Here is a 24,456-nt window from a genome sequence, read left to right as displayed (position 1 = left end):
ATGTTTTGTGGCTGCTAAAATATGTGAATCTAAATGCATTTCAGAAAAGAAACATGAAATTGTTCAAAGCACATAAGACTCTCCGGGTATAACAAACAGCATTTTAACCCATTTCACATTTTTTATTTTTTACATCTAATCTGTGCTGTAATATGTTTTATTGGTATGGATGATTTTAATGTGTTTTCTGGCTACATCAACTGAAGAAAATTATTTGTCTTCCTTCACTAAATCTATATGGGTCAGGTCAAGGAAACACAATCATCTATGAGAAAAAAATCCAAGTTTCTCGTATCCTATTCTGTATGCACTAATTTGGTAGCTTATTACTGTGATGTATAATAAATGTTTGGATTAAAAATATTTGACTTGTTTTCCAGATACATTGGTCCTTACATCATAATAGCATCAAGCATTGAAACCGTGTCACTATGCCCATTGAAGCGTGTTACTTTAAATCTGTGTCAGTAAGTCCAAAAGTTTCCAGTATATTTTCCTAAATTTTGACATCAGTGTAACTTCATATGTTATTTAATACATCATAGGCAAATTTAAGGGAATTTCCTGTGGGACCCGTATGTTAAGCACTGTGGTGTAAACCTTGCCAAAATCAGTGACACTTTGATGAAACCATGTTACAGAGTACATTTAAAATATTTTTGGTTAAAAATTTTATTTTATGCAATCATCATCCTTACTATGTTTAAATACTTACAAATATCTCCTGAAATATGTAACACATATTGATATTGGTTATAGATGTACAAAGTTAGAGCCTTGAGCTTGACCTGACCCATATGTCATATATGACTGTAGAAACATATTAATTCTTTCGGTGCCAGACAGTTACGGGGCTAATAAGCCTTTAAAGTGCCACAGAATTTGGCCGTTTTTCAGTATTTCGCGTCGTTTTTATAATATTTGAAGAATCCTGCAGGAAACCGCTCGATAACATCCGACCGATTGCTGATTAGATTCAAAACGCACCGGACGCAGCCGATTCATTATTGATCGTAATTTGCATAATTTATTTGGTCGCGTGAGCTCAAATTCCCGTCTGATTGGTCTCAAAAGGGGGACACAGAAAAAACGTCATCGAAATGTGAGAAAGAAATGGGGGTGAATGGTTTGTTTGTACACAAATATGGCGTGTTCTCCAAAGCCGATCTGATCGGCCCGTGGCACTTTAAAGGTTGTATTCGTAAAGCCGATTTAATTGGCCCATGGCATTGAAAGAGTTAAATAGAAATGAACAGGATGCATTTAAAATTTTTGTCAAGCAAGAAAGGTCTCCAGAGAAATAATCCCAATTTTGTGATGTAGGAACTTTTCACAATTTATAGATAGAAAAAATAATTCAAAATTTTGCTCAGCTCTATGTTGGTCCTGAGAAGTCGACTATAACCCAGATATCCCAAACAAAAACATCAAAAACAGTCTTTCAGTGTGAGTAATAAAACGGTCCACTTTGAAACAATTTACGACAAAAACTGAATAAATATTCTCTATGCTAATGGTTAGCGGTTCTGACCGGTTGTGGTATATACCCAGCAGTAATCAGTAGTAGAATATAGCAAACAAGACCTAATTAAATATCTAATGCTGTAAATTAAGCATTTAATGAGAGAGAGAAAGCTCAAAGGAAAGTAAGGAAAATATAAATAACAGAGTCATTCTTTATTGTCAAGTTAATCAAAGTAAAAGCAAAAATATGGCTAATTTAAGTCTGTAGTGCTTGATTTGTGGTTGTTGTTGCTTGTCTTTTTGGTCAAAAATTCCATAATAACCTTTCATCATATTGTAATTCAATTGGTCTGAGAGGAAATAAGACTTTACCTCCATTTCTGGATCCAGATGCAGACTTTAGGCATTCTCAAGTATTTTCAGATGGGTAAAGGGTTAAATTCAGCTGTAAGAAGTACCAATTGCTCTTAAGGTTTCCAGACACAACTCTGCTGTGAAAGCTTAGAAAAGTGTCTTTCTTTCCCACAGCAGTGTTAAATGGCACCAGGTTCATCTATCTTTTATTTTAAGTCTTTTGATTTAGATTGAGAGGAGAGAGCTGCTCAAGGAATGCCTTTATTTTCAGTTTTTGTCAGTTTTCTGCTTTGCTGTGAATTCACATCAATACATATTAACACATACAATAATTATAATTCAGGGTGCTGTCCATAATGTTAGTGATAACATCTTTAGATTTTAGTGACATTGCCTAGTTTTGCATTTTTAGCTCGTTTCAACATTTTACGTTTTTCCAAAGGTGATTGACTGAACTGCAGTAAGATTCGTGCATATATTTAACTGACTGTGTTAACGCTCCTCACTGTCTGCATTAGCAGAGACCAGACAGGTGTCTTACTATGACACTGTAGCATAATCCTTTCATAATTCTTGCTCAAGATTAGTGCTCAGTTAATCCTTACTCTAATAAACGAGCTGAAATTAATGTGTCCAGTAAAAGTGTGTGTCTGCTGTTGTCGGGTTCTCCTTTGTCAGCGCTATTAGGTATGCTCACCAGCAGAGCAAGATTTGTAGGTTCTTTGTCAGTCAGCTAAACATTATCTGTGCCAGCAAGGCTTTCTCCAGCCATTGGCATGGGGTTTCAGTTAAGAAAAGGTTTGCGTGACACTGAAGGATTTTGGGTTTGGCGGAGATTTCAAAATCTGTCTGCAGAGTCTTGCAAGGAGGGAAAAAATCATGGAATTTGGCATTGGCTGTGTGTTGGGTCGTAGAACCTTGTGTAATTTGACAAGTTGTGTAGTTCAGTCACATGTGGGTTTTTTTGAAAGCCCCGGACAAGAAATTAGGCATTTCACTGTAAGGGTTTACATTCTGCAGCCTCACAGTGAAAGTCCTTTTGTTCACTTATCCAGCAATAGAACCACCATTGTTCATGAACGTTGTAAACTAGTCCCGCTTCCATTACGAAGCTACAGTATTCTTATTATTTAGTACTATTCCACAGTGAATGTGTCTTGTATTTTGTGGTGGCTTGTCACAGCTGAAATGGAATTTTATATATATATATATATACATATATATATATATATATATATATATATATATACTTTATTTACAGGTTTTTTTTTACTTTACAAAACTGTACAAAACATGCCACAACAAAGAAACAGTCAATCATAGAGGCTGCCAGACAGTTGTAAACTACATAAAAGGACTTACAGAAATAACTTAGTTGCAGTAGTGAAAGTAAAGTAAGTGCCATGTGAAAAGTTGAGCCAGGCATTACACCTGACACTGGGCTAGGAAGGGTCCCCAAATTCTCTCAGATCTGTTTTGTTCATTGGGTTTGTACATAATAATTCTTCTTTTTTTTAACTTGCTGAATTAGATTGAAGTGGAAAAGCCTACATTAAGAGTCCTGCAATCAAGGTTGTACTTGTTTAGAAAACAGTGAAGGATCCCTGCTTTATCAAGACAATTTGATTTGGAAATATTCTCAATGTCAGAAATAAAATATGTTGTGAATCATCAGCATTTATTGTTTTTTTTTTTTGTTTTTTTTGTTTTTTTTAAGAATTAATAGAAGTGAAGTGAACAAAGCATGTCTAAGGCTCTTAATAACCAGACTCACCTCTTCTAATTCTGTGGTTGTAAGTTAAAGTAAATAAAATACATTACCCTAAAAGAAATATTATTACCCTTTAGTATATAACTGCAAGAATTTTGGTAATTGATTAATTTGTAAATTGAAATCCCTGTGGATTGTGGAGCAAACAGAACATTTGATAACATCATCTTAGACGTTCATAAATGCCGATTGGGTGTCGATATTAGTGATAATTATGTTGTACTTGTAATACCACTGGGCACCAACTAGATGCTGCTCCAACAAACCCATGAACTTACATGGTAAAAATATGAGTTCAGGAGTGACTCTGGTCTCATTTGTTTTATTTGGAATGCCTTGCATGTTTTATATTGTGTCAGGCTTCTGAATTTCTTTTCATTTAATACACAAAATACAATTTTTTCCTCTACTGTAGTTGTGGTTATTAGGTTACACTAACAAGACTGTAAAATGACTTTGTTTGAGTTTAGCATTAGTGACCAAGAGATAACATGTATATTTCAATAATACTGATTATCGCAAGATAATTATATTGTACAAAACTACTTTGCAATTGGAGTGGGCGATACGGCAAAAATATCATATCACGATTTTTAAAAAAAACAAAATCACAATCTCGATTTTATCATGATTCTTTACATTGATCTTTGAGAATAATTTGTCAGTTTCTGAACAGTGCATCCAAACAATTTCCCTCTGTAAAACACAGCCCTACAAGAGAAAAAATAAATAGACAATTTAGCCCAAAGAACCTTCAAAAACATTTTTAATTTAATATGTGCAATTTTGCCAAGATGTGCCAAGAACAGAAACATACTAAGATGTAAACAAGAACACTCTGATCAAGTTCACTCTTGAACATAAAAACTGAACTGCGCTTTGTGTTTTTGAGGTAGCTTTCAATAAACGTGGAGTAAAAAAAAAAAAAAAAAAAAAAAGAATAAATACAGAACAAAATATCACTGAAGAAATACCTCTTTCAAATATTCCTCCAGGCTTACAGAACAGGTGGCTGGTAGTTCTGGTTTTTCAACTGGTAATCAGTTTATTGGGTGGTCTTGGATGGAGAAAGAAGTCCAAAATGAGAAGAAGAAGAATTCAGGCACTCCAAAAAAGGATCAGTGTGGAACGTACTTGCTACTCTTCTCATAGAGTGCCTTTACTAAATACTTGCGTTAAAGTTGTTTGCTTTTGTTTAATTCTACCTGTTGTCTCTGGCTGTGGTATGGCTGGTCTTCTAGTTCTGTTTGACTCTCACACTGTTTGGATGCTGTCTCTATGAAGAGGTGCGTAGTTTTGACATATGTTATTCTAAGAGTATAATGCAACCGACCTGTAAGTGGGGGATGTGATAGACAAACATTGACATGCTGTGCGCGCGGACTCCGCACGCGCAGACGTTTGAGGTTTTATAGTCGAGCTTACCAATTTCACATTTAAAACAGGTTGATGTGCGTGGATGTCCATGGATGTCAAGTACACCCAACTCTGTGGGGGCCAAGTCTTAAGTTATGATAGACTTGCCCTGTCATTTTAAGTTTCACTTTCACTGCGCATACTCATTGTGGGGTACGATCAGCATGGAAGGCCCCCGTATAAGCCCCGTTCCAGAATCTCACTGCTTTGTTAGATCGTTGATAGATTCTAATCCTTCACAATCTAATATCATCATATCGCACACCCCTATTTGTGATCATTATCCTCATAGTTTTATTACGCAGCCCAATACAGAGACTATTTACAAACTTTTTATAATGCCATCTAGTGGTCTTGGCTTTGCCAGAAATTGTGGAGACAGACCAATTAATTCCAGATAATGGTCAATATTATTCTTTTGCAAAGGAATAACTGCTGTAATTGTAATAATAATCAGAGCTGCAGCTATCAATTATTTTTGTAATCAATTAATCCTTTGATTCGATCTCCAATTCGGTAAAACAATTATTTGAGTAGGCAACAAAGAGTAAAATGTGAAAAAGACATGTCTGAAAATGACAACTTGTCCTTTATTCCAGAACCAACTGAAACAAGAACCACATAAGTATAACGGTAAAAGGATATATAAAAACATCTATATAGAAATGACAAGAATAACAGTATAAAAATATCTATAGATGTAAACAACAACAAAGTTAAATGACATCTACAAACAATATGTGCACTGCAGTCTTCAACACATTTGTATCCAACTTATTAACTTACTGACAACTTAAGATGGAACTAACATACAACTGAAAAAAATAAAGAATTTTTTTTTTACATGTTTGTCTGAAAGCTTACAAGTTTAAAGGAATACTAAGTGATGGTTCCAGTGAAGAAAAGTGAGCATATAGACATTTTCTACCTTTTTGTGCTCGTCTCCTCTGACCTATGCTCGTTGTTTGTGTTGATCCTGGCCTTATGTGTGTCACAATATGCATCCATGTGAAACACAACAGTGGAACCAATGTTTAACAGCAGCGAAATTAAGGAAACAAAGCTGTGACATAGGAACATTTTAATCCAATTATATTTTTAATTAATCAGAGTTGATTAATCAAATCATTGTTTCAGCTCTAATAATAATATTGATGTGACATGTATTTTTTAACATGTAGGTTTAATATTCATTTCCACAATTACTGATGAATTACATAATGTGATTTTTAGCTTTGGCCTGAAATGATACCCATCTATTTATCAGCTCTCAGCTTTTTCCCTCTCCAAATTATCACTATCATATTGGCATTTAAGACTCCCTTATCTGACCTCTATCTAAAATTTCTACGCAAACAGTTTCAGGTTGAGTAGTCGAGTCAATTTAGAGGAGGCTCTGCTTGAACCTGTTTGCACTTTTCACCATTTTCTGTCACTCATTGAATCCTGGGGTTTGTTGTGTGGTCTTGTCATTGGCCTTGTGTGTCTCCATGAGGCCCAGGAACAGTGTGTGGTGACAGCTCGGGTGATTACCTGTCCTTTCCCATTCAGTCAGCCAGCCGGCAGCTTGGCCACATCATGCATCAGAAACTGACACACAGTGATTAGGACGTCGTTAGGCCTGACTCTCTGCTCGCTCTCTGCACACATTAATTTGCTCTGCCACAGAGCACCAGGAGAAATGGGCTATCCACTCATTTCAGTAAACCATGAAATATGAAGCTTCTGTGATGACAAGCCATGCTAATATTAAATTTCATCAGGGGACTAATGTTTGGTTTGCAAAGCCTTCAGTTCATCACAGACTCCGATTTCTCATTGTGTGATTGATCTGAAGTGGCCCACATAGCATTATTCATGGCAGCCTTGCTTTCCACCATTTTATTAGTTGGATAAATCAAGCTCAATCATAGCACTTTAAATTTATCATGCTTATTCAAATGTATTGTAATGAGATGTGACAATTTGTAGATTCATGGAAAAACAAAACATTTTCAATGCAGCTGTTTTGTATTTCAGGATTGAAATTGTCAATAACACAACAACGCATTCAACCATGCCTACAATGCTGCATCTACTGCAAGAAAATCAGTTTGTGCTATGACTGAGTTTACCAGAATAATGATTTTGCATGTCTCTTTGTTTGAGGTGAATCAAGGTGAATTTCCAGGGTTTACTCTTGGTTTTCAGGCAGCTTCGGTGGTGTTTTGGTTCTAGAATTTTGTGGAAGAATTTTGCAAAACTATATTAAGTCTGGAAAACACTATTGATTTTTACAAGTTCACATGCGAAGGCCACTACTTACTGATAAAGCAAGTTATTTGTTTTCAACACTTGTGTGTGCTTTATACTGTGACTTTCCATAAAATAATTATTTTACAGTATCATAATATATTGCATTGTATAAAATTGTATCCTTGGTATTCTAATGTGTATATTAGACATAAAATCCCACAGTTTCTTTGGAATAATTACAGAAATCCTCTCCAGTTGTCTGTTAGCAGCTCAACGGCAAAGCAAAATTAAGTGATTCTGACCAACTTAACCCCAAATGAGAAGGAAAACAGAGAGGAACCAAAAGATTGCCAAATGAAACAAAAGGGTAAATTCACTTACAATGCTGACTGGAAACTGGATTTTGGTTAGTTAATTCTCGATGCCAGGCCACAGCTCCAGTCCTGTTGCTGGAAGATTAAAGTAGATTAAAAAAAAAAAGAAATACAAGAAAATGTCAATCACATGCAAGTTTAAGGAAGGAACTGCACCACTACTTTTAGAAATGTTGACAGACATTTTATATTTGAGCTAGAAAACATTCAGTCCTCTTTCCACAGCACCTCATAATAGACATTTTGGTTCATTTTATACTCTTAACAATTATTTCACCAAGAAAATATCGGCAGAGCAATGACTGAAAACGATGGTTGTCAGATTGAAATGGCATCGCAGCTTCTTTCTGTCAGGTGTTTCATCTAGGCAAAAGATGAGCAGTATCTTGCATATATGCAGTGATAAGTAGCTTTAGTGCTTCACATCCAGTTTGAAACATTAAGTATATGTGAATGTGGATAGTTATTTACAGGGCGTACAAGTATATAATCCGATGTGTCAATTATTACTTTGAGTTTCTTGTGCGTCTAATTATATCCAGCATTGGCCGTATATTCTTGAGCTCTGAGTGCTTTATGCCCAATTATTAAATGTGTAGTGTTGGCTGCAGTGTTGCGTTCCTCCTGCAGTTCAGTGCTAATGATTTGGAGTGCTTTAATGTTGACTGCCTTGAATAAAGAGCACTAAGCCTGGTGTCACCGTGGCCCTTAAATCACCATCAGTCTTCCTCTTTCTCTTTTCCGCCTACACACTTACTCCTTCCATTCCTCCTGCAGTCGCTCTCATCATCATCATCCCCCTCCCTTCCTGTCCTTCGCATTTTCCATTTCAGCCCACTAGTTCTCTACATCGCTGTCACAACTTGTCAGAGCAGGTGGAATCGATTACTGACCCTTAGAATCCTGCTTCATCGCCACAAACTAGCTCTTTAATTGAGGGAATTAATGAGTGAATACTCTGCGAGATGATCCAATATCACCAATATTAGAACTGTGTGTATGGGAGGGGGTTGTTTGACCAATCCTGCCAAACTAAAGGCCCATTTACGCTCACATTGTGTACGTACATAGGTTTGTACATTTCAGACGTTGTTAAGCATCACTTCATTTATACTTCAATGCATCCATGATGTCGGAATGAGCGTTAAGCGATCAATCCGCCAGAGGATGCCGCTCTGTATTAACTCTCAAAATGTTTTTGGCCAAATACCAAGAAGAGTTATTTGAAAGAAGACAATGATGAAGAAGGTGATGACAACGAAGAAGATAACAAAGAAGATTACAACAAAGAAAAGGACAACATTAAGAAAGTTAGTTCTCCTAAATATGTCGGTTGTTTTTCTCCAACTCAGTCACTTTTTAAAAAGTTCCACCTTTTCTTTAAATTATTTTCTTCTAATGCCCCTGCCCCTGTGGTTCCCAACGGTACTGCTCTGTTTCCTCCATTGGGGTTTGCGCCTGCATACTCCCAGAGGACGAACAGAAATACAGATGTAATAAATGCAGAGGCCTGACAGAATGTTGTATTGGTATACATATGCGCATTTAACGTTGAGCATAAATAGGCCTTAATAGCATCCTTCTGCGTAGCCATGTCTCCATTTGCCTTCACTGCCTGATAATCACCTCTCATTTTGGAGGAACACCCAGTGATAGATTAAACCACTGACTGCTACATCACCCGGTCACTGATTAAGACTCCATACCAGGATGTCTTCCTTGCACTCAGCACTTTGTTCACTTTCCCTCCTTGTGAAATCACTGTATCTTAACATCTGCACTGTTTATGCGATGGTTCTGAAGGGTCTCTATGTTTCTCTCCCTCACTCAACCCCCACTTTTCCTCTTTTTTTTTTTTCCTCCTGCAGATGGAATCTCCTGTCTCCACACCAGCCCCTCCCCCCCTCCACCTCCTGGCTGCCGTTGGCAACAGTGAGATTGCATCGTCATGTGAGCAGATAATGGTGCGTACACGCTCTGTGGCAGTGAACACATCTGACGTGGCCCTGGCAACAGAACCAGAGTGCTTGGGCCCCTGCGAACCTGGTACCAGTGTCAATCTTGAAGGCATTGTATGGCAAGAAACTGAAGATGGTAAGTAAAGTGGTTCAACACGCTGCTTTGTGAAGCTCCTCCCTGTGAAACAAATAAGTCATTGATTTTTTTTTTATGTAACTGAAACAACTCACTAGATGTTTGGTTGTTAGAACTCTGTTGTTTTGGCTGTAAGCCCTGTAGTGGGATGTATAGGTGGTTTTTGGGTGAAATTTCAAGAAAATGAAAATTGTATTAAATGTGAACCATGAGGGCAAAATTAAATAAATAAGATAAGATATTCCTTTATTGATCCCACAATGGGGAAATTCACAGTGTTGTCAGCAGCAAAAACATACACATACACGTAAAACAAACAGTCATAAAATTGAATAAAAAAGTGTTTAAAAGGAGAGTGCAAATATAAGCATGTTTTGCCAAATAAGAGTTGACAACCTGCAGAACATTGCTATTGGTCAATATTTGCCATGGTCAGCCAATATCAGTATTGGTATATTGGATTTCGTTTCACCAATGGCAATCGCAGATATTTAGTCAATTTGAATTAGTCCTTGGTCAAAGGTAATGTAATGAAGGGCTGATACACCCTCACAGAGTTCAGATGTGATTTTATATAATTTAGATTTCTTTCACTGGCACAAAAGGGATGGGGGATAATTTAAAAAATAAGCACAAAATAACATTGTATCAGCCAAATAGTTAATTTGAATATTGCCATTAGCCCAGAATTTTGCTGTCACTGCATCCCTAATAATTGTTAGTTCAGCTAATTGGTTTATTTCCTAGTGATCATACATTTTACATGTCAGGTGTTTTCTGTTTTTTGTATAGAGCTGCCCCTGACAGACTCTTTTTCAGCTTTATGTCAAACTTCTTGTCAGAGGATTATTTGGAACTTTCTAGTGTAAAACTATTATGCACATTTTATATTTTGTTCTTTGTTTTCAAGATATGAGTCTGAAATTCAACAGCACAATTTCATTTTTGGATACAACCTGGCAACTCTGCAACTGTGAGAACCTCCAAATAACATTTGCATTTCCACAGTCATCAAACCTGAATTATTGATTCGATATATTAAAAAAAAATTCACTGTGAATACATCTCCTAGGGCGCTGTGCAAAATGTGTTTTAAACTGATCTCATGGAAGTTTTCAGATTTCATGTACAGTGTGCTCACCATGGCCTTGACAGCTATGATGTCAAATACTGACACTGTAATGAATATTTAAAGGTATTTCCTTAAAACTTGGAACTTGTGGATCTGTTTGTATTTACTACTTCACATGGGTTGACATGGAGGTGCTTGGACCCCATTATAGGTTCTTGCCATTGTAGTTTTTCTTTTACAATCAGTGTGAGTGCATCATTGAGAGGTTTTTCAAAGTGTATGCAGGTCTTGGTCCCATTACTGTACAAGTGTTGCCTACTGAAATGTAATTGGATATGTGCTGCATCAGGAACTGGTGGCGATAAAGTGTCTTTAACTGCGTAACACAGCCAGCAAGAATAGTGTCTGGCAGGCAGTTCTTAGGTGGCCTTGATTTGTTTTTCACTCAGGAGTATGCAGATGGGAGTTTGTTGCACAGAGATATCAGCTTTCCACAACATGCCTCATACCACAAAGCATTTTTTGCAAGCCAGGCTGCCGCTTGGGAATAGACTTGGCTCTATTCCTGCAGTGCAGTCCGAGTGAAATCTTAGACGCTTTCAGTTTTTCCGCCTTTGATCGAAACCGCATTCAGCTTATTTAATTTTTTGATGTTTCAGTAGCACTATCAAGTTTTGCTGGCTCTGAATAACTGCCCCCTTCTTTTCTGTCGTGCATGTGAAATAACGCAAACACCTTATCTTCAAAGCAGCTCGTGCTCCATGGCTCTGCAGGAGCTGAGTACAAATCGCCCACACATCCACAGTGCTGCTTGTTGGTTCACTTGGAGAAACTAAACAAAAATGCCCCTGCCTCATCAACATTCCCCAAGCACAGTCCCTGCCATTGAGTGGCTTTTTTCTCCCCTGTTCTCTCCCATTTTTTTTTTTTTTTTTAATTTTTGCTCCAGTGCTGGGCCTGTCTGATTTACCACTGTTCTTCTCTCTATTGCAGCCTTTTTTCTGTTACTAAGCGTCCAGCCAGTCACCCCTTGACTCTATTTCCAAGCAAACTGGGAGAGAGCTAGTGCAAGGCAGGGTGTAAGGGCAATGGGAGGGGCGGTGGGGTGGGGAGCGGTGGGGTGGACAAGGCTACTTCTGTTAGTGACACAAACATGGCTCTGAGCCAACAGCAGTACTATGTTTGTGCTCCCTCATTCTCTGCCACCCACAGAGTGATTGACCCTCCCCCTCGCCCTGCCTGCTTTCCCTTTCCCCCTCCCCCATCCAGGGTCTGTCCTTTGCATGCACTCACTCTCTCTCAAAGCTGCTATTTTGGCTGAAAGAGGTAGTGGTAGTGGTTTGGCCAGATGGAGTTGTGTTTTCTTCTAATTCTACTCTATCTGGCTCAGTGGGGGAGAGAGGAGGCTGGTGGGGGCTTTTGGAGTGGTTTTAAAAGCAGTATAATGGAGAGTGTAGGGAGGCACTCTGCAGGTGTAGCCCACAAGTTGTTATGGCCAGAATCCATCTCCTTGCTCTCTTTGAAGCCTGTTTTATCTCCCACGTGACCTGCATCAGGTAGAAACAGTGGGCATGGAATATCATGCCAAAGAGAGATTTCATGTAACTTCAACAATGAGCTGTCTGTTGTGGATTCTAATGTTTAAGTGCACACTGTTTATTATTAAATAGATAGTATATATTAATGTAATATAAATATGTATTAGTATTTAATGTATTTATGTTAAAGCAGTGTATGACTTTCATCACAATTTTTTTTTCAAATTTGTAAAACCAGAGTGATAGCCTAATTATCACTAATCCATAGTCTTTCTGTGTTTACGCACCTGAATCACTTCCCTTGTGGTGAACAACTTACTCTGGCCTTTTCTGGAATTTTGTTGCGAAGTGCATTGTGTGAAAGATGACCAAGCAAAAGTGGTTTTGCACAGATTTGACAAGAAGACGAGCAAGATGTAAATTATACAGTCCACCAGCGTTGTTATAAAGAATGAGTATAGTCGGTGGATGGAGGTAAAGGCAAAATTTGGGTTCAGCACTCATAAAGAGACAGCGAAATGGCTGCTGCATGGAATTCCCATTCCTACAGTGGAAAAAAGGCCCAAGTGACATATATATACTTAATGCAATTAAAAATGCGCAGTCTAAGCATGTGGTATAATTTCCAGAAAATGATTTGCTCAGGTGCCTATTTTGTATATGTTGCTCATGAGATGAGTAACAGGTAACGGCCGTATTTTTTTCATTCCCGATGTGCATGACCAGGGGCGTAGAATTGCGTAGGAACGCTAGGGACACGTCCCTAACAATATCCAGCCACTACTGTGTTGTCCCTACCAATACAACCACTGTCCATGGTGTTTAGTCAATGATTATTGCACACAAAGGGTTAATAGTCGGTCTCTGCTAGAAGTCCCGCCTCTAACCTAATTATCACTCTCCAACTGGTTCTGCGGTTTTGCTATCGTACATGTGATTGGCTGTCCCCGCTGTTACTCCATCTACTTGTAAAAGTTACAGTTACCTGCTAGTTGGACAGGAGAAAAAAAAAAGTTGGACCGGACAGGAGGCAGTTCGCATCTCCAACCGCTTAGCATAAGTTGTCAACATGTTTGCATTTGTTCTGCCTGGGTCACGTCAGCTAGACGGATTTGAATATCAGAGGTGTCATTTACATGTACATTTGGACATGTGTCTGTTTGCCTGCATGCATGCGTGTTTATGCGTGTCCGTGCATGTAGGGCCGGTTCGTGGCATAGGCTGATAACTGATAACATAATAATTTCTCATTAATTGTCTTAAAAATAAAGAAATGAGAGGAAAAAAAACAATTAACAACCCCCCCTGTAATTTCTCAGGTGAGCTCTCCCAGATCGGTGCTCACTGTGTGTGTGACACAGACAGAGTGGAGCTGAATGACAGTCAGACAGGTGTAGAACTAAGCATCCAGGTAAAGGTTGGAGAGTTTATCACCATGAAAAGGCCTTCCAAGGCCTTAGCTGCACAGTTTAGAAGCAGAGAAAAGAGGAGGCAGAAAAATAATCCAATTATAGATCGATGTAACCTTTTATAATGTTAAGAAACATTTGATGTTGCTCGTAACAGCTAGCTGAACTGAATTGAAGCAAAGTTGGCTAATAATGGAACTGTAAATGATTAAGATATGCGATATCTGCTAAGGTGTGTGGTTTACTGCTGCTGAACTGGGTTACATATGTTTGTATCTGGTTTACTGCTGCTGAACTGGGTTATATATGTTTGTATCTGGTTTACTGCTGCTGAACTGGGTTATATATGTTTCTATGTGGTTTATATATGTTTCTATCTGGTTTACTGCTGTTTGGCTGGTTTATAAATGTTTCTATGTGGTTTATATGTTTCTGTGTGGTTTATATGTGTTTCTATGTGGTTTATATATGTTTCTATATGGTTAACTGCTAGTTGGCTGGTCTATAAATGTTTCTATCTGATTTATTTATGTTTCTATATGGTTTACTGCACTGTAAACCCGAATAAGTTAGCAGAACTCAAAAAAAGTAAGGCAATCAGTTGCCACATTTTTTTTGAGTTCATAAACTCAAACATTTGAGTATATCAGAACTTAAATATTTGGAGTTGATATTAGATATACTTTTAAATTACTCTTAAATTGAATTACTGATTAGGCCAACTCAAAAATTGTCAGTAAATGTTACTCAAATAATTCATTCATCTTTCTCATTGCAACAACTCAAGATAACTTAATAATTTCAAGTATGAAAACTCAGGATTTCATGTTCAGTGAACTTAATATTAATTTGTTTTTTTCTTTCAATCTTCTGATTACACAGGACTCAAAAAAATTGACTTGCTTAAACTCGAAATCATTCACCTTCACACTTAAAATATTTGTGGCAACTGATTGCCTTAAACATGTTAAGTACTGTTGACTTAAAAGTAGTAGTGAAAAATATTCAAACTCAGGAAACTGTTGATACCACATTACCCTTTGAGTTTAGAAGAATTATTTATTATTTATCCAAACCAAAATGAAGCATAATATTTGAAAGAAACAATTACAAAGGCACAATTTGGGCCATCTGGTTGTAAACTTGCAGTGCAGCAATGTAAACAGTTTTCAAAACCATACAAGGCACAGTGTGGAGCCTTCCTTTGGCTATCTGGTTTAAATCTAAGTTTTAGAAAAGAAATTCAAACTCAAAAACAAAATTCACAATATCCCGGCATTCTATCCTCAGGGGATAATAAAATCTCTATAACACTGTTTGCAACTCAGTAGGTAAGTACTTTGCTTCAGTAAAACAGCCTGAAACTTTGAGGCCAGATTCTTTTCCCAAACTACACCTTATAAAAATAGAATGTCACAGTGTAAACACTTAGAATATCAACAACAATAAAATGTAAATTACATTAACAACTTTGTGCCATTTGGCTGAAAACCGCCTGAATACTGTAGAGCAGCAACTTTAACATCAACAGTTGAACAATCGTCACCATGGACCATGATATATTCTTGTTGTGGACTATGCTCTGACAGGGTGAGCCCTCAGAATCCACAACTCCTTTTCAGATCTAGAGTTACACATGTAACATGAGGTCATTTTTGAGAGTCTGTAGCTTTGGTGATGGTTGAGAGTTATCCAGACCAAGCAAGATTTTCTGTGTGAACTAAAACGTGTTGGTCAGTCCCTTCGGATAGGCGAGATGTAGAGCATAAATCAGGCCGAACATTGCCAGAAAGGCATCAGCGAGCCTGGGGAGGTCGAGCACCACATCACCCTCTAGGATGATGGAGACTTTTGTTGGGTGGTAGTGAACTGGGCTTGTGGCATCGTCACTCACGGTTGTAAGGAGGACCACAGACGCATCCCCCAGGTCTGGCTCATCCATATCATCCTGAAAAAATGAAAAGACCAATAAACATATTAAAAACCAAAGAAAAATACAATATTTAGTATTTTTGGAAAGAACAGAGGTTGACTGAAAGAGCTGTGAAAAAAAATCTGGAAAAAAATATTTATCTCATACATTTTTAGAGCAGTTGTTTTGAGTGGACAAAATGTCCTCAAGGGTCTCAAAGGATGGATTTTGAAAGAGGGTTAAGGTTTGTAAACATCTTGCCAAATGTTTGCAGTTTGAACACTGGCCCATTTACAGAAATGTTAATGTGTGTTTTTCTCATACATAAGTAAATGAAAAGAAAATATGAATAGGTTAATTTATAGTACAATAGGTTTGATATTTCTTAACTGGGTCTTACCACACATGTTCTGAAAAATCCTGACGCTTCATCACGCAGATACACAGGAAGGGCATGGAGAATAGTGATACGCCTTGTGTGGACATCATGTAATTCCTAAGAAGATTAAAATAGTGTAAATACTATGCGGCTGACTTATCTGGTGCATTTGTGAAATACAAATACTTATTTAATACTTAAAATTGTCAACATTACACAAAGACTTCACCTGTGAAATGTGTAATCACCTGTGTATCGTGGACTTTGAAAATGTCAGACAACGCATCTGCAGTTTTGCCCATTCTGGAAGCTTTCTGCCTAAACAAGGTCATTAAACGAGGTGTGTGATGATCAAGTTCGGCGTAGAAAGTATTGGGAAGGTTCTGGTTAGTAATGCGTTGAAATTCTGCATACACCTGCATTGTGGACAAGACAGTACAGAAAGCAGAGAGCAAGAGGAAAGAGATTATTTAATCTAGGATGAATACATGGATAACAGTATACACAATGTGATATACAGTACTGTCTGGTGCAGATGAAAACAGATGAATGAGTTGATCAACATTACCTCGGATTGCATACGGGTCCATGAGCTCTTTGACTGGTGGGCTGGACGTCACAATAGTTTGTTGTCGCAAGGCAAATGTGGTCTGCATCATCTTGCTAATAAGTGGGAGATTTCTCTCAGTCTTCTTTACTTCCTCCACAATAGCCTGCCTGAAAACATCAAGATTTGTTTTTGAGTATGATATCTTGACAGATGAGTACTCAGTGCACTAAATGTCTGAAATGTGCACATGCAATCATCATGGAGGCATGGGAGTGGGCTAATTTTTGAAAAGTGGCTGTGCTGCAATCTACAGTGTTTTAATAGATGTGTTCTAGTGGTAAAAAAAGCTGAGTATAACTTACAGTGCCAAGTCATGTTCGTTGCAGCAACCTGAAAACACACACAAAAAATATTATTTTACAGGACACCTGCTATGAAGTTTAAACCTCTATCAGAACTATCAAAGTACAATAAAATACACCAACACCCTTGCATAAAACAATATTAGATGTGTTAGCCTGTTAGACTATTCAATCTGCAACATTTTACACATATAGCCTACATTACATACACGCACACACAGCCTGGTAGTTGAACTTGAATTTGCCAACAGGAAAAAAAGGTATCACCTATCTGTGCTAACCACAAAGAAAACAAATTTTATTTAACCAGCTAATTTAACTTTTAGCTAGACCCGACACATGGTGCTAGAGTTAGCTTTCTGCTTCAGAGAATAACTTTTAGCTAGAGACAACACATGGTGCTAGAGTTAGCTTTCTGTGTTCACACACTGATGCAGCTTCAACACAGACTACCACACACACACACAGCCTGGCAGTTGAACCTGAATTTGCCAACAGGTAAAAAATAAACGTATCACGTATCTGTGCAGTGAACCAAAACCACTCATTTGAACTGCAGAAAATTGGGCTGGTAACATTCATAAATTCTAATCTTTGTAAACGCAAAGAAAAAAACAGTTTTATTTAACCAGCTAATTTAACTTTTAGCTAGACACAACACGTGGTGCTACAGTTAGCGTTCTGCTTTCACACAGTGACGCAGCTTCAACACAGATTAAGAGTTTTAATTACGAGCAGGCAATGCATTTTGAAATCACCAGTTTTTACAGCTACGTAACGTCCGCCATGCAACACAGCTAACGTTAACTGACGAGATAGCTTTGAATGTTAGCTTGCTGCTAACCTAACGGTTAACAATTTTACATGGCTGACGTGACTCAATTAGTCCGTTTTAAAAACACGTTGAACCGCCTGAAACGAACATTCAAGCGAATTTTTTGTCGACTACTTACATTTAATCCAATGGCACAGAGCTGAGTGCTAATGTTGCCTCCTTCGGTCGGTTGGTCTGTTAATCCCGCTCTTCTCCTGAGTCCTCCGCCTCGCTGTCTGAAGAGGAAGTGCACGCAAATACTACAAAATAAAATCTTGTGAACACTTCCGGTGGAAGGTGCGCGTCTGTAACCTACACAGTACAAATCTATCTGATGCAAGGGATTTATTCTTAATTGATTCTTGGTTTGATTTATTCATGTTTAATAGATAAGTTTTTTTTTTATAAGTAAATATGAGTTAATTATTTTAAGTAGGTCACACAAATCTGTAAAAATTTCATATCAATCAAAAATTACAAGTTTAATAAACTGAAAAGACGGACAATGTTACTGACAATCAACTGGCAATAAGTAGAACTTTTAAGAAAATTTTAAGTTAGCTATACTTATACCAATTAATTATTTTGAGCATTCAGATTTACAGTGTATTAAGTTGTATGTAAGCTATGTTTTTAAGTTACTCTTACTTAATATAGCCATAGTTCAATTTAATCAAAACATATTAGTTACAGTTACTCAAAAAGGAACAACATGTTAAATGGACTTGACATAATTAAGTTATTAAAACTTTTTTTTAAACTTTGAGTATGCATAACTTAATTTATTTAAGTACTTTGAACATTCGGGTTTACAGTGTGGTAGTTTGGCTGTTTGATATATGTTTCTATGTGGTTTACTGCTGGCTGCTTTGTGCATATCCTCTCATGCTTCATGTATCCTCTTCGTGCCCCCCCCCCCCCCCCATATGTATGTGTGTCTGTGGTTTGTGTGCATGTGTTTTTTTTGTTTTGTTTTGTTTTGTTTTGTTTTGTTTTGTTTTTTTGGGGGGGGGGGTTACCAAATTCATATCTTGCCTAGGGTGCCAAAATGGCTACAACTGACTGACTATGATTATTTGCTTGTTTGATCAGCTCTACATGATTTGAAATTATGATCGCAAATGCAAAAAAACATCAACTTTCAGGAATGCTGCCTTGGAGCACTTCTGTGTCCCCACCAATGTCAGAATCAAACCTGCTCCCTTGTGCACGACGTCAGCGTTTGGACTAATCCCTAAATGTCGCACATTGAGTCGAATCTCCTGTACAGAGTCACGCTTGACTGGTAACTTTAGGTGTGGTCAGTAGCCTATATAAAGGCAGCAAAGAAAATGCCAAAATGTTTTTGTCAGAGGTGGACACACCCGATATTGAATGATGACACTTTCAATTTCTGAGTACCTGTATTCAGTGCACTGAATAAACGTGTTAAGTTGATCACAATTTTAGTGCTGCCGCGATTAGTCAACGTAGTCGATGTAATTGACCATGAAAATGAGTCAACAGTGTTTTTAGTTGTCACGTCATTTTACTATTGACCGCCTATTTATTTTTGGCCGAGGCACCTTGGGGAATCCATACTGGCATTGGTGCCTGCAGCTGTACAGCAGCACCTCAGAGAGAGAGAGCGAGAGAGAGAGAGAGAGAGAGAGAGACCCTGGCCTATAAGTTTTACCCACCTCCACCCCACCCCCTTTTGTGCCTACATCATTCAAACATCCTGCCCCCTCAAATGAAAGTTTGCAAAGATTCATAAAGCAGGGAATAGGTAAACAAGCACAAAGTTTCACTTTCACTCCGTGGTCCTCGCTGTGCTTACAAGGTAGGAATGAGGACATGTCATATCACATCACATATCAGGGATGCAGGTTTGATCAGTCCATAACACCTTCTTCCATTCTTCAGTAGTCCGCTGGTGGTGTTTCATGGCCCAGGCAAGCCGCTTTTTCTTATTCTGAAGTCTCAGCAATGGCTTTCTTGCTGCAATTCGACCCATCAAACCTGCAACTGGAAGTCTTCTCTTCACAGTGTAAATTGAGACTTGCTTACTACGACCACTATTGAGCTGTGCTTGAAGCTGTTGTCCTGTGTGTTGCCTATCACGCAAGCTGTTGACTCTCAGAAACTTGTCTTCTGATTCTGTTGTGGCTTTGGCTCTGCCAGACCTCCTCCTGTCAGCATTTCCCCCAGTTTCTGAGTGCTTTTTGATGGTGAAGGAAACTGGACTTACTGACACCTTGACTTTCTTGGCCTTTTCTCTGTAGGAAAGACCTACATTTTTAAGTGTTATGATGGTCTGTCTCTCTTCTATCATTAATTGCCTTTTCCTCACCATTTTTACAGCAACACACTACTTTCTGCAGTACAATACTGTTCAAATAATGCTCACAACGGTATGGTACCAAAGTGTGTTCCAACACTACTTTTATGCAGAGGGGGTTGGAAGGAATTAAGAAATGTTGGGACACCTGTAGGAATTGGTAGCACCAACTTTCGAGGCTTGATCAACGTCCATTGCTGCAGAACTGCTTTAAGTTGTTAACCCATTTCTTGTTCGCCTTTTTGTACAATTCTGAAACATAATAATAATAATAATAATACATCAGTTTTATATAGCGCTTTTCTAAGTACTCAAAGACGCTTACATATACATTATTTTTCAGTTTTGTTTAACCTTACCTTTTTTTTTTTTTTTTTTTTTTTTTTTTTAAACCTCTGGCAGTTCCCTGCTTACCTTTGTACCATTTCAAGCTGTTCATTGGACTACATATTACACACACCCAGGCCTTAACAAGCCACTGGCTAGTTTTAAAATGGAAGATACTCAGATGCATCAAACTGCATTCTGTGTTGTTTTGTTTTTTGTTTTTTTTTTTACCTCTAAGAGACCTATAAAAGCAGAGTTCTCTCACTGAGGCAATTCAACAAATGAAAACCAAATGAGGAAATCAAGCAAATCCAGGCAGAGAACCAGGGAAGAGCAACAAACAGAGGCCCTGAAGACATAGCAGTGGCATCCTGATTAGCAGGGAAGTTGAGCAGTCCCCCACATCTCTGCATGTCAACTCTCATACAGAGCTGTTTAAGCATGCACTGTGTGTGTGTGTGTGTGTGTGTGTGTGTGTGTGTGTGTGTGTGTGTGTGTGTGTGTGTGTATGTGTGTGTGTGTGTGTGTGTGTCTGTCATTTAGCATGCCAACCAACAGCTGCTTCATCGCCTTTGCCTTTTGGCCTTGAGGGAGTAAATGAACAACAGGCTCCCAGTAATTGTCTATGCCTCACCCGACTCACCAAGTGCCAGAGAAACAAACAGATGAGGAGGAAGCAGGCAACACCTAACAAAATGTGATCACAGAAGCTACACCTCCGGTTTGTTACCTTCAAGAATCTTGGCTGATGAGCCTGAATAAATTTTTCACCCTGTGTAATTTGAGCACAGATGTAGCAGTTATTTTAGTCAAGCCTGGATGGTAGTGAGATTTAAACAGCCTGAAAATGTGTGGGGACTGCCAAATGAACAAATTAGTATCTCACCTTAAGCAGCAAAAGCAGACCATTTGGTATTAGTGGGCAACAACTGTGACTTGAAAGTGAACCAGTGTTGAAATACTGTATCTGAAGTGTAATACCACTGAAGGAGGCAAGATGTGACTCCAAAATATCCTGAGGAAAAAAAGGCCACATCTGTCCAGAAATAGTAAGTGAAAAAATTGTTTCTCTGGGAGTCATTATAGTTGCTTGGACTCATGAGTAAATGTATTTTTCCCCCTCACAGACAGTTCTACTTTGTGGTTTAGAAGACATGATAGTCAAAGGATCTTGTGATTCAAAATTACATTTAGTTTAAAGCCACTTCATGACAATACCCACCCTGTTAGCATAGTTTAGCTACATTAGCTGATGTTAGCGTTACTTGGAAATTGTATTGAATAATCTACTAATCCACTAGCTGCTAATTAATACATGTATACATTATAATTATATATATTTTATGCCATTCATAAATTATTCATGTATTATGCAAAATTGACATGTTTTCATGTTAGCATTTAACATGCAGCTAAAATTACCTACTGATGTTTAAGCTAAATCAGCAGCAATGTCAAATGATCCAAACACTAATTTATTTATTTTTTTTAACTAAAAACAATTCACTTTAAAATAACACTAAAAAGTGTTTTTATTATTGTCAATAAACAGTGATTTTAAACTAGTCACAGCATTTGGGCTTTGTTAGTCATTTGTAATGTGAGTTATATATTAGTAGTTGTTGTCAAATGTTCCACTTAACCAGTTACTTGCATCCATACAGATCTCCAACATTTTTTAAATTAAAATTAGTGTTTAAATACCACTTAATGTAAGAAATCACCATAAAGTAACATGGAACAGTTAGGGGATTTTAGAGGCTAATGTTTTTGTAGTACATTTTCCATTTTGTGGTCAGTGTGGTAGTCTCTGTCCACTTTTAACGCCCCAATTTTGTATTTATACTATGGAAAGTTCACACTACTGTTATCAAGTGCAACTGTATGTTTTAACAATTATCAAACAGCTGGATTTTCATGGTGTCCACTACTTGTGTGTGGATAGAAAAAGGATAATACTGGGTGAAGGAAGGTGAGTCCATGTCATTCTGGGTGAGAGTGAAGCATTGTCAAGAGCAGAGATGTGGTATTTTTAAGCCCAGCCACTGACACAAATCCCCTTGGTGCAGACGAGGCAGTGGGGGTTGAGTCTGCAAAGTGACGGGCCGACCCCTCCCAGGCTGGGCATGCTGATACTTCCAAATGTCAGCCCTAAAATGCAGGAAAAGTTTATTGCTCTTGATATGCAATCCCAGAACACCTTGGCTCCTTCTCCAGGGTGTAGGAGCACAGACATGTCCCCTTTGGCCAAACACTGTCATTCCATGCCATTGCACCGCCCCTCCCTTCCCCATTTTCACACAGCTAGGTATCTGTGACCCTCCAGTACATTGCAGGGTATTTCTCTTTCAGGTCCCACAGCCTCTTAAACTGCCTAATAGATAAATAATACACCCTGTTTATGATAGAAGGCTTGTCTCAAGGATTATTTATGTAATATAGGGCTGCAGCTATTGATTATTTTTGTAATCAGTTCATCTATCAATTATTTTCCTCGATTTGATTAAACAATTATTTTAATAGGCAAAAAATAGTAAAAACATGAAAAAGACATCTGAAAATGACGAACAACTTGCGCTTTATTCCAGAACCAGCTGAAACAACCACAAAAAATATAGAATTAAAATGGCATAAAAATATCTATATCAACAGCAATTGCAATATAAAATTATATTTAAAATATTTAGAGCTATAAACAACAACGAACAATCAAATGACATTGTGACGAAGCATCCCCTTTGCTAAGTGTGGACAGTGCGCACTCACACTCACACTCACACACATGCCCACACACACACAATACACAATACACGCCACCCATGGACACACCACACATACACACACACACACACACACACACACGCAATACATGCCACACATACACACACACACAGTACATGCCACACACATGCACAACACGTACACGTCGCACACACACACACACACACACACACACACAGTTTCCTGTAGTTCGTACGAGGGTGCACACTTGTCCGTTCTACACACCAACATACGCACACATTCAACACATTCATGCTTGATAATCACCACAGACTCTGCTTCCTGCAGACTGACGCCGAGCCAGCCAAACAGGGGCGTAGCTAGCGCCGCCGTCTAAGAAAGGGAATCCAAGATGGCAGCACGTCTCTCTGTCTCTGTGTGTGTCTGTTTTTGAACTGAACGTTATCTGTGTAGCTTTTGGATATTACCTTTCATTTTTCTCGCAAGTTGTTGGAAGACATTGACACACAAATCTGAAGTCGAGATTGATTTTAAATTGACTTTATGTGATTGTTCTTTGGATCGTTAAGTCGGGACTGACCTCCGCCATACAAGGCTAACCCAGGGTGTACCTGGATAATCGCGCTATTTTCAAACCACTTAATTTCTGAATGTTGGATATGGCTGTTGTGCTGTGTGTGGGATCTTACTCAATGTAAGGTTCACTTTGTTGCCAGTCCTGGAGGTTTTGATCCACGCTGTGTGACCACAGGCTCTTTCTGCCCACCGGAGCAGGAGCGAGGACGCGTCATTTTTCTCCTCCCAAATGGATCTGATCTCCTCCTGACAAGGAAAGTGCCTTCCTCCTGGGTCATTCTGCTGGTTTTAATTCACTTATCAATGTTTAAGACACGCCTGGCCCTGTTCTTAACTTGTTTTAATCAAGCGCTGCTACTACTTGTTGCTGGATTTCCTGTTTACATGTGATGCCCGGCATCGTCACCGCTCAGCGCGGGAAAGCGGAAAAACCTGGACTGGATTTGAACGCCGCTGACCTGGAATTTTCGTTCATCCGTGCCTTCAGCTACTTATGCATCAATACTTTTTGTTGCATCGGTGTTTCGCTACGATGGGGGCGAATCGAAATGGTGGCTGATCTTCGCTTCTCTGAGCCTGACTTTACTCACCATCAACAGGGGAAGCTGTCACCGGATTAAAAACTCCGGTCCAGCTTTCTCATTCACGGACATAGTCCACACAGGAACGTGAGCATCTTGCAGTGCTCCAAACCTCCACTGTCTCCAGCCCCTTTTCTTCTCTTCTGATACTGTGGACTGTATTCAG

The 24,456-nt window shown here is 38.4% G+C and overlaps 1 protein-coding gene across 3 annotated transcripts in view; it reads left to right on the top strand.

Annotated features, from left to right (window-relative positions):
- znf609b (zinc finger protein 609b) overlaps window positions 1–24,456 on the top strand; it is a 226,146-nt gene that overhangs the window by 157,016 nt on the left and 44,674 nt on the right. For 2 of the 3 annotated variants that reach the window (XM_030124618.1, XM_030124610.1), the window contains exon 3: window positions 9,483–9,708. In XM_030124618.1, coding sequence (XP_029980478.1) covers window positions 9,483–9,708 — 226 coding nt within the window. Of the gene's footprint in view, window positions 1–1,284; window positions 1,289–9,482; window positions 9,709–24,456 lie in introns of all 3 variants that reach the window. The other variant, XM_030124626.1, reaches the window with a different exon arrangement.

The sequence above is a fragment of the Sphaeramia orbicularis genome, chromosome 3, assembly GCF_902148855.1.
Source record: "Sphaeramia orbicularis chromosome 3, fSphaOr1.1, whole genome shotgun sequence".
Taxonomy (NCBI): Eukaryota; Metazoa; Chordata; class Actinopteri; order Kurtiformes; family Apogonidae; genus Sphaeramia; species Sphaeramia orbicularis.
Note: the sequence above shows the minus strand (reverse complement) of the source record. Positions and strands in the feature narration are given on the sequence as shown.